The 13,674-nt window shown below is 46.1% G+C and overlaps 1 protein-coding gene across 3 annotated transcripts in view; it reads right to left on the bottom strand.

Moving 5' to 3' along the window:
* dennd2b (DENN domain containing 2B) overlaps positions 1–13,674 on the bottom strand; it is a 243,904-nt gene that overhangs the window by 90,223 nt on the left and 140,007 nt on the right. For 2 of the 3 annotated variants that reach the window (XM_078415402.1, XM_078415401.1), the window contains exon 3: positions 2,443–3,681. The exons of the other annotated variant lie outside the window; for it this stretch is intronic. In XM_078415402.1, coding sequence (XP_078271528.1) covers positions 2,443–3,681 — 1,239 coding nt within the window. The remainder of the gene's footprint in view (positions 1–2,442; positions 3,682–13,674) is intronic. 3 annotated transcript variants of the gene reach the window in all.

Here is a 13,674-nt window from a genome sequence, read left to right as displayed (position 1 = left end):
ATTTCAGATTTCCTACTTCTGCAGGCTGAATTGCTGAAACAGTTAAAAGATTGCAAAAATAACCAGGAACAACAGGGTTTGTAGTACAGGTACTCCCCAGGTTACGATGGTTCGACTTGCGATCGTCCGCCTTTGCGATGGTGCAAAGGCAGGGACCCGTAGCGAGCCGCCGCTCGCTTCCGGACACGTGATCGCGTGTTTTCAATGGATTTCGACTGACAATATTTTCGTTTTCCGATGCGTTTCACGGAACGGAACCCCATCGGAAGCTGAGGAGTACATTTTAAGGATCAACACTACAATGGAATCAATTAGATTGGCTGGGGGTTTTTTTTTAATCCCTTCCTCTTCCTGGCTGAAATCTTTATGACAGCTAGGAAGAGATTAAAAGCACTGATTACAGACTCTAAATAAACTTTGTCCAATTTGAACACAGCCCTTCCTTTTTCAGCAATGGTTATTTAGATGATGGTTATTTGTGTGCATATGATTATTTCTTCTTCAAAGCTTTCCCACCAAGATATTACATAATAATGTATGCGGGCAGCAACAAAGTTCAATGGTGTTTTTGCCCTTTTTTTAAAAACAAAATATACAATTAAAAAATATGTATTTGCATATCTGGTGCTTGTCAGTCCAGTAACATCCAGGGCCTGATGATAATCTTTGATCATAATGACTTCTCTACAGTAACAGCTGCTTTGTGTCTGTCATAGAATCATAGGACACAACACACCGATGCTGACCATCTAAGCTAGTCCAATGTGTCTGTGTGTGACACATATCCTTCTAAACCCTTCCTAACCATATATGTGGCCAAATGTCAGGTTAAAAAGCTGAGGTAACGGCCTTGACTTCTGTAAAGGTAAGGTAATCGAGACACACAAAGGAAACTGTGCTAACAATTTCAGTAGAATGCAGCTCTTGATGAGGACAAAGAGTACAATTTCACTCTCAACTTTTGAACCGTTGTCATATAGCAAAGAAACAGGCTCTTTTGCCCAACTCCTCCATGTAGACCAAGATGCCCATCTAAGTGAGTCCCATTTGCCTGCTTTTGGCCTATAACCCCCTCAAACCTTTTACCATCCATCTTCCTGTTCAACTTTATTTTTAATGATGTTATAGTACCTGCCTTAACTACCTCCTCTGGCAGCTCATTCCATAATCCCACTACCCACTGTGTGAAAAAGTTGGTCACTCTCACCTTAAACCTACAGCCTCTGGTCTTTGATTCCCCTATGCTGGGTAAAAGATTCTGTGCATTCCCACTATCTATGCCCGTCATGATTCTATACACCTCTATAAGGTGACCCCCTCAGTCTCCTGCTCTCCAAGGAATAAAGACCTATCCTGCACTCCTCCCACTAAAGCTCAGGCCCTCAAGTCCTGGCAACATCCTCATAAATCTACTCTCTACCCTTTCCGGCTTAATGTCACCCTTCTTATAGCAGGGCTAAATCTCATGTTTAGCCTTTGATCCACTATTTCCCAAAAGATTTCTATCAACAGGCTTTAGCCCAGATCAAGTACATCCTTATCTCTTACTTCAATGTGGAAGTCTCATTGACACCATCACCCTTTTCTGCCTTGGCTGATTCCCCGATACAGGCCCCGCTTTGGTTCTACTAGTTCCGAAGTTCACAGATATGAATCACTTTGACATCCGCTGTCAGGTCTGACATCCACATGGTTACTAAAGTGACTCATTTAGTTCAGGATCATCGCAAACTACTATTGTAAACCCCAGCAACTTCACCCTCTCTCCAACCCCTCCTCTCCTGCCCAATAAAGTATCATGTTACCCTTGAAGCTGAACACCCCTGCACTCCAAATTCTACGGCTACCAATTTACAAATCACCCAACCTCCCATCCTAGTCATCATGATATCTAATAATGTTCACTTACCTCAATAATCCTTCCCTCTGAGCAAATGTCCCCCTTCCGATCATCCTCAAAAGCTTCCTTGCGAATGATGTTCCTTTCCCTCTCCAAATCCCTCAAAATATGTTCTAAATTTCCACATTTTCTGCACATTTTTCCTATAAATCCCCAATTTAATTCCTCCAATTGGAACTTAAACTTTGCAATCTTAATGAATCACCAGTCATAAATGAGTCATAAATGCGATTTTGGCAAAGGTAATTAAACAAGCCCTCACCGCCCAACTTGTCAACAATGCCATAAAATCTCTAGTGTTGTCCAGATCGGCCGTAAATCATCACATGACCCATTCGCATTCATCCCACCTTTAATTACATTTTCCTAAAATTCCTACATTATTTTCATTAAATATTTAATTCTCCCAGACTGCATGTACATTAAAGCTGCCTCATAATGCAAGGTGCTGATGTAATTCATTGTGGACAGCACTACCCTTACAAATATTGCAGATAAATAGTTTTAATCACATTAAACATCATTGTAAAACTGGTGTTTACCTGTTGTGGATCTTTCTATGGAGGTTTGAATCTTTTTTCTGCCTCCGCGTAACAGGGGGTGCAGGAGTTGACGGAAGAGGGGGTGGCGAAATGGGAGAAGAGGATAGAGGTAGACTGTTGCCAGGAGTACTCCTATGGGTTTTATCAGCTTCATACTCAAAGGTGCGTTTTGGTTTTGGCACAGGATTCACCACAATGGTGGGTGGACTTTCGGGCAGCACTTCACTCTTGTAGGAGAAGCTGTCAGAATGTTGTCTAATTTCCTGCTGCAATGTAGCTTTCTCAGTTGCAGGATCAGGCTCTGGTTCTGTTACCACAGAGCTAAAACTCCCCCTCTTCATTATTCTCCCAGCCTCCTTAATGTCCTCTGACACGCTCAGTGTGAAAGATTTTTTCCGCAGTCTTTCCCTCCCATAGCAGCTGCTGGGCAACTGAGGAAGGTTCTTATTGGGGCTCTCCTTGAGAACCTGCTCAATCTTCTGAATCCTGCTGAGTACTGCAGAGGCCTGTTTCCTCCCATGTTCTTTGCTGCAAGCATTGGAAGACTGGTTCTTACCAAACAATCTTTCGTGTCTGGCAAACAACTCTTTATCGGATGCTTCATCTTCAGTCTCAGGGTATGAGCACTCTGAAAATGACCGACTCATTCTTTGAAATCCTGTCAGATCAAAGGTCTTTTCACTGCAGGGTGAAGGCAGCAGGCTGGGGCATCCTTCGCTGCAAGCCCTATCTCCACCTTTCCTCTTCTCCAGCATCAGATTCCGCCTGGGAGATATTTCCTTTCTGCATTCCCATTCTGAAATCTTCTGCCTAATGTCAACAGTCTGTGAGCGTACGCTAGCTCTGCTGAAGGAAAGGCTCCGGAGCGTAGCAGCCGTTCCCAAAGACAGTGTACTCCGGTTAAGTTGGGTGGTGCCTATCCCATCACCTGGCTCCTCATGGCATTCTGTGTGTGACGATCTCTGGTTTCTGACTCCCTCGATTGCGCTGCCTGCTGGGTTTTTGTCTAAGCATGCAATGCTCACAGCTTTCAGCAACGGGCTTTGTGAGTCAATGCTACACGAATGGAGAAAACTGCTTCTCGGTGTAGCTCCTCCTGAACCACAATCCCTTAGACTCTGTCTGGGAGTTGAGACATGAGCATATCTATTATATCTGCAGGAGTCTTCACCATCACTTAAAGGGTACGATGGACTTTTTACCGGCGATAAAAGAGTAGTTGGAGAGAGTGAATGGCGCCTGTAAAGAAAGAAAATGTATTAAAAAGAGACAAAAAAAAAGTGTTGCATTAGAACATGTGTAGGAAGGAAATGCAGATGCTGGTTTAAACTGAAGATAGACACAAAAAACTGGAGTAACTCAGCGGGAGAGGCAGCACCTCTGGAGAGAAGGAATGGGTGACCCTTCTTCAGTCTGAAGAAAGGTCCCGACCCGCCAAATGTCAGGCATTCCTTTTCTCCAGAGATGCTGCCTGTCCCGCTGAGTTACTCCAGCTTTTTGTGTCTATCTTGTGCACTAGAACATGTCAAGGTTGGCGACACAAGAGACTATGGATATTTGAATATTGAGCAAAAAAATTAATTGCTGAAGAAACGCAGTGAGTCAGGCAGTGGAAAGATGGCATTTCAGGTTGGGACCTGTCTACAAGTCTTGAAAAAAGTTCCCAACCTGAAACATCATGTGTCCGTTTCCCTCCACAGACACGGTCTGACCCGCTGAGTTCCTCCAGCAGTTTGTTTTTATGTCAGGGTTCATTGTCACTTTTCAGTTTATGTATTAATATAATTATTAAACATCTGCTTTTATATTACACTAAGTGCCAGAAGTTGACTGTGAACAACAGCAATAAAATGGATTTGATGGAGGGGCCAGAGAAAAATGGTTGGGATATATGGGAGTGGTATAGGGAATGGTACTGGTAAAGAAAAAGTATTGTACATCGCTTTGATGGAGCTGTTGGAAATTCAAGACACCTAGTAAGTAGAGAGAACTGGGTAGTGTTGTACTTTGTGGTCCGGTATCTGTTATACCGTTGTTATGACTCTGGAATGACCAGAAGTACACATATTTAGGGGTTTGAAGCTGAGCATAAATCCAGGCTCAGTTTATTTCACAGCCACCTAGAACCAGAGTGCCCTGCCCATATTACGTCATTCCCACATATGCATGTTGCTACACGGGCAAACAAAGTAGTCCTTGTGATACATCAAAATAGTCATTGCAATATCACAACTTATCTTATATAAAATAAAAAACTTGTCTTATATAAAATAAAATATGTTTAACAAACAAAACTCGAAACACAATTACTTTTTATAAACACCAAAATTCTTCACTAGTAATGATTATCAACAGTAACGTGCAGATTTCTTACTAACACGTCCTGAACGTGCCACATATTCTCCATCAGCATTATGTTCCTCTTCATTATATTTGGTCTCAGTCCTGTTGCTGTCTGGAGTGATGCAGTGGGGACCAAAACCTGGTTTCTCCAGTGGAGGAACATCTCTCAACTGCACTCGATTCCGTCTTAATCTATTTTCATTTGGCGTTTCAATGATGTAAGATCTTGATTGGGGTTCGTCACAGATCGTTCTCACTTCTGCTGGTATTCAGACATGAGTTGCTTGATCCAGAACCCGGACCTTCTGTCCAATGTGTAATGGTTTCAAGTCTTGTCTCTTGACCGAATTGTCAAAATGCGCCTTCATTCGCTGCTTGCGCTCTTCAAGTCGCTCAAAGTTCCTTTCCCCTTGGTATGCCTTGTTCGTGTCAAGGTTAGTGGGTAGAGGTGTCCGAATCTGTCTTCCAAACATCATCTCTGCCGGTGACGGTAACTTGGAATCAATCGGCGTAGTACGCAAGTTGAGTAAAGCTGCTGCTACACTCTGTTCCGTTGTCAAGGACTTCTTGATGACGGACTTCACCGTTCGTACCATTCTCTCAACAAATCCATTCGATGGAGGGTACCTAGGTGAGGACGCCATATGGGTGATTCCCCATTGCTTGAACATGAACTTGAACGGTTCTCCAACAAATTGTGGACCACTGTCGGAGATGATTTCCGTCAGTGCTCCGAGGAGGCCAAATGTTGCAGTCACCATATTAGCAGCCATGGCACTCGTGGTGCTTGTCAGCTTATGCACCACCGGAAACTTGGAATGGTAATCTACCATGACAAGATATTGTATGTTGTCAGGTTCAAAGATATCCATTGCTATTTTGGTCCAAGGTGTGACTGGTATCTCGTGTGGTATGAGTGTTTCCCTCGTTTGCTCTGGCATGTGCTTCAGGCACTGACTACACCTTCGTACAAGGTCATCAATGTGACAGTTCATGTTGGGCCAATAGACCATTTGTCTAGCTAGAAGTCTTGTCTTTTCGATGCCCTGGTGGCCAACATGAAGTTGATGCAGGATATCCTGTCTCATTGACTCAGGAACGATTACCTGCTTTCTTTGAATATGGCCCCATTTGACATGCCCAATTTGTCTCGAAAAGGCCAGTAGGCCCGCAGGTCAGCAGGTATCTCCTGTCTGGTCACCGGCTATCTGGAATGTATATACTGCATGACCATATGCAGTATAGGGCCACGACAAGTTTCTGTCTGCAGCTCCTCTTTTTTGAGTTTGCCGAAGTGCATCAAGTCGATATCTAGTGTGTCTTCGACGTTGTCGAAGAAGATGCTCTCAACATGTACATCAAGATCTATGCTCTCTGTCTTCTGCGGGTTGGGCAGTCTGCTGAGAGTGTCAGCAATGATCATCTCTGCCCCAGGTCTGTGCTCTATGGTGAAGTTGTATCTTTGCACATTGAAACTACCATTGGCAAAAGCTGGATTGATTTCTTCAAGGGTTTGGATCTTGTGTGGGCAGCGTTTGAGACTTACATTCAAACATTTTGGGTCTAGGCATACCCTGATTGATCCATCTTTCTTAACGGAGGTTGTTATTGAACTGCACCAGTCCGTATGGCGAGTTACTTTTCTGATGATTCCATCATCCTCCATTTTATCCAGCTCGGCCCGCAACTTGCCTCTGATATGGACACTGCATTTCCTTGGTGCATCTATGTGTGGTATGGCCTTCCCCTTGAGATGAAGGGTGGCTGGCTCCTTGAAGTTGCCAATCCTGTCAAACTGATTAGGCCATCTCTTCATTAGGAGATAGATTTAAACTTTAAAATGTGAATAACTTTAAAAATATAACACCGATTTCAATTAAACTTCTTCCATTAGCACCAAAGGGACGATGGTGAGTAAGGTGGGCCTAAAATTGTTGCGCCATCATGTACCGTTTTGGCTGTAGTTCAGGAACAAACTGTCTTGCCCCTTCCGAGCGTCTGATGGGTGCTCTTCTGTTCCCATGGCATGTATCATGACGACCTGAAGTTGCTTGATACCTGGGAGGCCTATGACAGCGGGTCCTGCCTCGTCTACCACGAAGAATTCTTGAGGACACATCGATCCCTGGTATCGGCATGAAATGGATATAGTTCCAAGACAAGGGATTTCTGTCCTGTTATATGCCGTCAGTCGGACTTTGCATGGTCGTAGGTACTGCTTATACTTGTCACGTAGATACATGTCTCGTATGATCTGAAGGGGAAGGGTATTTCCTCCAGCTCCGGTGTCTATCTTCACCTTTAGTCGATGTTGCCCCTTCATCGATGGGCATATGATGTTCAACACTGCAAACGCCTCATCGCCTATTGGAGGCACTCTGTCCAGACTTGAAATGGTGATGGTATTGAAAAACATATTAGATCCTTCATCTTGACTGTCGCAGTACAATGCATAACCCCCGTGGGACTGTTGCCGTACCTCGTCAACCTGTTTGTATTTGCCACTTGACAATTTAGGTGGGTGTATATTACCCATCTTAGACCTACAACAACTTGCCCAATGCCCTTTCTTGCCGCACTTCTTGCATGTGTCACGATACGCCGGGCATTGCTTGGGCTTGTGAAACAAAGCACATTGACCACAAGGGTTTTGTCTCTCCTTATTTTGCGGCTTTTGCTTCGTTGTCCCTCTTGTCTTGACAGCATCTATGTTGCAAGACCTGGGCTCTAAATCTGCAATGCACTGTCTGCCTGCCGCAATGGCCTCATACTGCCTGCCTAATGTAAGCGCCTCTGGAATGGTGCATCCCGCAGGCTTCTGTAGAAGCTCTCGCTGTAAATCTTCATAGGGCGTTGACGCGATTATCAACTTTCATTGAGCTCGGGATCAGTGAAGTTACATTGGAGACTCTTTTCTCGGCACCGGGTCACAAATTGATTGAGCAATTCTTCCGGTTTCTGGCGATACCGCATCAACTCCAATCTGTGGACTCTGAAATTTACCTTCGTCCTCAGCTGGCCCTCAAAGAATGTCCATATTTCCTCTGGCTTGTTTTGATCCTCTTCACTCAAACCTGACGCATTCAAACGATGGAGTCCTTCTACTCCTAAGGCAAGTTTTATCTTTGTTGCCTGCTTCGACACCGATGTGATTTCTAAGGCACAGTTTCATCCTCTGTTTGAACAAGGGGAACTCATTGGCAATGTCCAGCACTTGCCAGTTCATTTCAGGTAACCGAGTCATGTTACCTGCCATATACGGCGTAAACACGGTAACTTGAAATATTAAATTTGGATTCAAAACAAACGTATCACAGGATTACATGTCTCTTGCTATTGGTATTACTATATACATTTACATGCAATCTACATATATATATATATATATATGAGCTTCAAATTCAAACACTAATACAATGTTGCCTGTATTTGCCAAATCTTACTAAATTATGTACCATTATCCACTTCCAATATCATATGTAAACTGGCACACAAATGATTGAGCATTAAGTCTCACACACAAATGACTATTTTTCAGTCCATATCACCCCACTTCGAGAAGCAGTCTTGCAGTGTATCAGCGTAGTGCAGACCATTGCTCCACTGTGACGATTTGGCCTCTCACTGCTGGGCCCGTACTAGGCTGCTCCAAGCTGCTAAATCCGCGGTGCGATCGGGCTTCGGCTGCGGTGCGCGCTTGCCACGCACACTGGGGCTACCGGCCGCTACCGCATATTGTCAGTACGTGCTGCCGCTGCCTCAGGCCTAGGGCTGTCCCGACTGTCCGGTCGCCGCGTCGCGCCTTGGTGAGTGCTCAGTCTCTCGGCTTGCTTCGTCTCCGTGTGCGGCCGGTCTCTCCGGTCGCCGCGCCTCCGTGTGCGGCCGGTCTCTCCGGTCGCCGCGCCTCCATGTGTGGCCGGTCTCTCCGGTCGCCACGCCTCCGTGTGCGGCCGGTCTCTCCGGTCGCCGCGCCTCCGTGTGCGGCCGGTCTCTCCGGTCGCCACGTCTCCGTGTGCGGCCGGTCTCTCCGGTCGCCACGTCTCCGTGTGCGGCCGGTCTCTCCGGTCGCCACGTCTCCGTGTGCGGCCGGTCTCTCCGGTCGCCACGTCTCCGTGTGCGGCCGGTCTCTCCGGTCGCCGCGTCTCCGTGTGCGGCCGGTCTCTCCGGTCGCCACGTCTCCGTGTGCGGCCGGTCTCTCCGGTCGTCGCGCCTCCGTGTGCGGCCGGTCTCTCCGGTCGCCACGCCTCCGTGTGCGGCCGGTCTCTCCGGTCGCCACGTCTCCGTGTGCGGCCGGTCTCTCCGGTCGCCACGTCTCCGTGTGCGGCCGGCTCTCCGGTCGCCACGTCTCCGTGTGCGGCCGGTCTCTCCGGTCGTCGCGCCTCCGTGTGCGGCCGGTCTCTCCGGTCGCCACGCCTCCGTGTGCGGCCGGTCTCTCCGGTCGCCACGTCTCCGTGTGCGGCCAGTCTCTCCGGTCGCCACGTCTCTGTGTGCGGCCGGTCTCTCCGGTTGCCACGTCTCCGTGTGCGGCCGGTCTCTCCGGTCGTCGCGCCTCCGTGTGCGGCCGGTCTCTCCGGTCACCGCGCCTCCGTGTGCGGCCGGTCTCTCCGGTCGCCGCGCCTCCGTGTGCGGCCGGTCTCTCCGGTCGCCGCGCCTCCGTGTGCGTCTAGTCGCTCCGCCTTCCGAACTAGGGCCTGCACAGGGCTGGGGCGCGACGTGGGCCTTCACTCACCACCCACAGCTGCTTGCAGTGTCCCGTCGGTAGCTCGGCGCTTACTTCTAACCAGGTACTTACATGTGTAGTGGCCCTGTCGAGATGCATTCCTGGCATTCTTTACTGAGCTGGAAAACGTCCATTTTTCTAGGGCTTTCTTTTTTTTTTTACTTTCTAGGGTTAAATCACACAAACCGCTGCCACCATGTTGTACTTTGTGGTCCGGTATCTGTTATACCGTTGTTATGACTCTGTTATGACCACAAGTACATGTATTTAGGGGTTTGAAGCTGAGCATAAATCCAGGCTCAGTTTATTTCACGGCCACCTGGAACCAGAGTGCCCTGCCCATATTACGTCATTCCCACATATACATGTTGCTACACGGGCAAACAAAGTAATCCTTGTGATACAACAAAATAGTCCTTGCAATATCACAACAGGTAGAGGATACATCATGGGTGCACCAGCTGAATAGATAGGTATTGATATTGTAGTGGAATTTGCAAAGTGCACATTAGGTGGGTAGTTGCAGGGATAGAAGGCAACTGATTAGCATTGCTATTACTTAGCACTATGCTATTATATAAAATCAAAGCATATTACAATGTTTAAGGTGTAGTGAGTGCGGTCACCGCGGTAATCAGGCCAGACGCCAGGTGAGTAATTAATAACTTTATTACCTGTGGTATCAAACACCGCACTCAAGAATAACGTGAGTCGACACACCCAAACCCTTTATAGTCCCAGACCACCTGACCCAAGGGGACTGACCCAGGAAGGCTCTATTCAAGGTCTTGAAGAAGTGATACTTCTTCTGAAAATCAGAACATTCTTTTTAATTGATCTGAACAAAATCTGCAGAATCATCCATCCACAGAGCCACACGAGGTAAAATATTTTGTAGCAGATCCAAATAGAAATGAATTTCAAGGTATGACCTTATTTTCCCCCAAGTGCTTGGCCAGGGCCCTGTCTGTAGAACAAACACAGCTGCGTTTTAACATCTTAATAATAACTTAATAATATTGCATGAAGATCATAAATATAAACAAAAGAAGCTCCTGGGAATACCTACATACCATAAGATTTCCTAGTTTGCAATAATTAATAGAGTGTTGCAATGAAAGCAGCAGCTCTGCTGTGGCAGTCAGTCTGATTCATCAATAATATACATATAAAGACACTTTATTATCGTGCTTCCACAACATACCATTCACTCTTTGGTGCGCCAGAAGTGCTGCATGTCACACACCATCCTCACAAATCCAAATACCACAATTTCAGGCAGTGCGCTTTCTGTATCTGTTTCAGAACAGCCCATTTCCGCTGTAAGTCATTCATCCAGTGATATTGTCTCAGTCTTTCTCCCTCCATTAGCACAGCCTGACCAGCTGGGCATATTCTACAGCCCTGTATTTTGCATTTTTGCTTGTCTGTATTCTCACTTTCTAACTATCCTCATCTTAAAGCTTTGGTTCTGTTATTTTCTCTCCCTCTTCAACTGCCTCAATTAATCCAATGACCAGATGACCACAGCAACTCATCCCAACGGCAACCCTAACTGCACCCCTGTCAGAGATGTTCAATTTGTCTCACCCATCATGTCCCAGTTCTGACAAAGAACCTTGGACCTGAAATGTTAACGCTGTCAAATGTTTCTGATATTTTTTTTATTTTAATTTCATTTTTTAGCATCTGCATTTTATATGATTTTCATTGCTATTTTCACAGCTACGAGATGTAATGCAACAACTTTACCTGCATGAGCCCCTCCCCACAGTCAGAGCTCCTAAAGGGCTGGTCGCCAATTGAACTGTCCTGGGATATATTTGCCCATGAGTTATAGAGGTAACATATGCCTCTGATGACCTATGGCACAGTGTGCTCATTGACCCATGGCACATTGTCCGAGCACACAGTGACATGTTAACAACACCTGCAAACATTGGAGGTCACGTCAAGAAAACAGCAATTACCATGTGGAAACTGACAGCTACAATGGAGGACAGGAGAGATGACACATTATCTACTGCTTCACTTGCTCTGGTTTACTCCAAAGCAGATTATAGCTGCTCACAAAATGCTGGAATAACTCAGCGGGACAGGCAGCATCTCTGGATAGAAGGAATGGGTGACGTTTCGGGTCGAGACCCTTCTTCACATCCTTGATCTGAAATGTCACCCATTCCTTCTATCCAGAGATGCTGCCTGTCCTGCTGAGTTATTCCAGCATTTTGTGTCTATCTTTGATGTAGTTCCTTCCTACACATTACAGCTGCTCAGTCTGTCCCAGGAAACACCAAGCAAGCATGAGAATTATATCTCACCAGGATGCCATGAGAATCATCTCGGGAGCATTGAGACCAATACAGGTCAAGTCGTTTTTTAAGCTGCATTGAACCCCTTGATGCTTGTTGGGTAAATAGTGTCCTTAAACAATATCACGAGCTAAAAGTCAACAAAGCACTCCCACTGATGCTCCAAACTAAAGAATAACGACAGACCTAATCTCGGTGGTATATTACTGACTACAAACATTACTAGCTCCATCTAGATAAGTGACATAAGTGATGAGTGTGGTGTTTCGGTCTTTCAGAAAGGTTTTTCGGAAAGGAAAATGGGAAACGGATGGGCTGAAGTATGTTTATTTCTCAGAGAGGACATACTGGAGGTTTCTTCCACTGAGGCAAAACATGGGAAGAGCTCAAAAATAAGAAAGGTTTAATCACTCTAAAGGGATTATACTCTGGGCTTCCCAATCGCCAGCAGGATATTGAGGAACAGATTAGATATGTAGACATATATATAGAAAGATGCAAAAACAGCAGGATTGTCATCGGGGGCGACATTAACTTGCCCAATATTGACTGGGACTTTCTCAGTGCAAATGGCTTTGTTAAGGCAGAATTTGCTACATGTATCCAAGAAGGTTTCTTGAAACAGTATGAAGATAGTCCAACTCAACAAAGGACCACACTGCACCTTGTCTTGAGAAATGAGCCTGGCCAGGTAGACAATAGACAATAGGTGCAGGAGTAGGCCATTCGGCCCTTCGAGCCAGCACCGCCACTCAATGTGATCATCCCTGATCATTCTCAATCAGTACCCAGTTCCTGCCTTCTCCCCATACCCCCTCACTCCGCTATCCTTAAGAGCTCTATCTAGCTCTCTCTTGAATGCATTCAGAGAATTGGCCTCCACTGCCTTCTGAGGCAGAGAATTCCACAGATTCACAACTCTCTGACTGAAAAAGCTTCTCCTCATCTCTGTTCTAAATGGCCTACCCCTTATTCTTAAACTGTGGCCCCTTGTTCTGGACTCTCCCAACATTGGGAACATGTTTCCTGCCTCTAACGTGTCCAACCCCTTAATAATCTTATTAAGGTAATTTGTGTTTCAGTAGAAGAACATTTTGGGGTAGTGATCACAACATAGGTTTTAAGATAGTTATGAATAAGGATGTGTTTGGACCTTTGCAGCAGGTACTAAATTGGGGTGAGGCAGATGACAGCATTATTAGGCAGGAGCTAGGGAGAGTATATTGGGACTCCTGCGCTCTGAGGAATAGAGTTCTAGCCTGCTCAATCTCTCCCTGTAGCTCAGGCCCTCAAGTACTAGTAACATTCTTGTAAATCTTCTCTGCACCCTTTCCAGCTTGACAACGTCTTTCCTATAACATGGTGCCCAAAACCGAACACAATACTCTAAATGCGACCTCGCCAACGTCTTACACAACTGCAACATATCCTATTAACGTCTATACTCTAAGATTGCCAGAAGATACAGTGGAATATTGGTCAACTGCAGAAATGGGCGGAAAATGGCAGACGGAGTTTACCCCAAGCAAGTCTGAGGTGTTTTACTTTGGGAGGGTGAAGTAAGGGTTAAGTGTACAGTTAATCACAAGACCCTTAACAGCATGGATGTGCAGTGGGAACTTGGAGACAAAGGCGGCACGGTGGCGCAGCGGTAGAGTTGCTGCCTTACAGCGAATGCAGCGCCGGAGACTCAGGTTCGATCCTGACTACGGGTGCCGTCTGTACGGAGTTTGTACGTTCTCCCCGTGACCTGCGTGGGTTTACTCCGAGATCTTCGGTTTCCTCCCACACTCCAAAGACGTACAGGTATGTAGGCTAATTGACTGGGTAAAATGTGAAAATTGTCCCTAGTGTGTG

This window comes from Rhinoraja longicauda, chromosome 18 (assembly GCF_053455715.1).
Source record: "Rhinoraja longicauda isolate Sanriku21f chromosome 18, sRhiLon1.1, whole genome shotgun sequence".
Taxonomy (NCBI): Eukaryota; Metazoa; Chordata; class Chondrichthyes; order Rajiformes; family Arhynchobatidae; genus Rhinoraja; species Rhinoraja longicauda.
The sequence above is the reverse complement of the archived record's forward strand: the minus strand, read 5'-3'. Positions and strand labels throughout refer to the sequence as shown.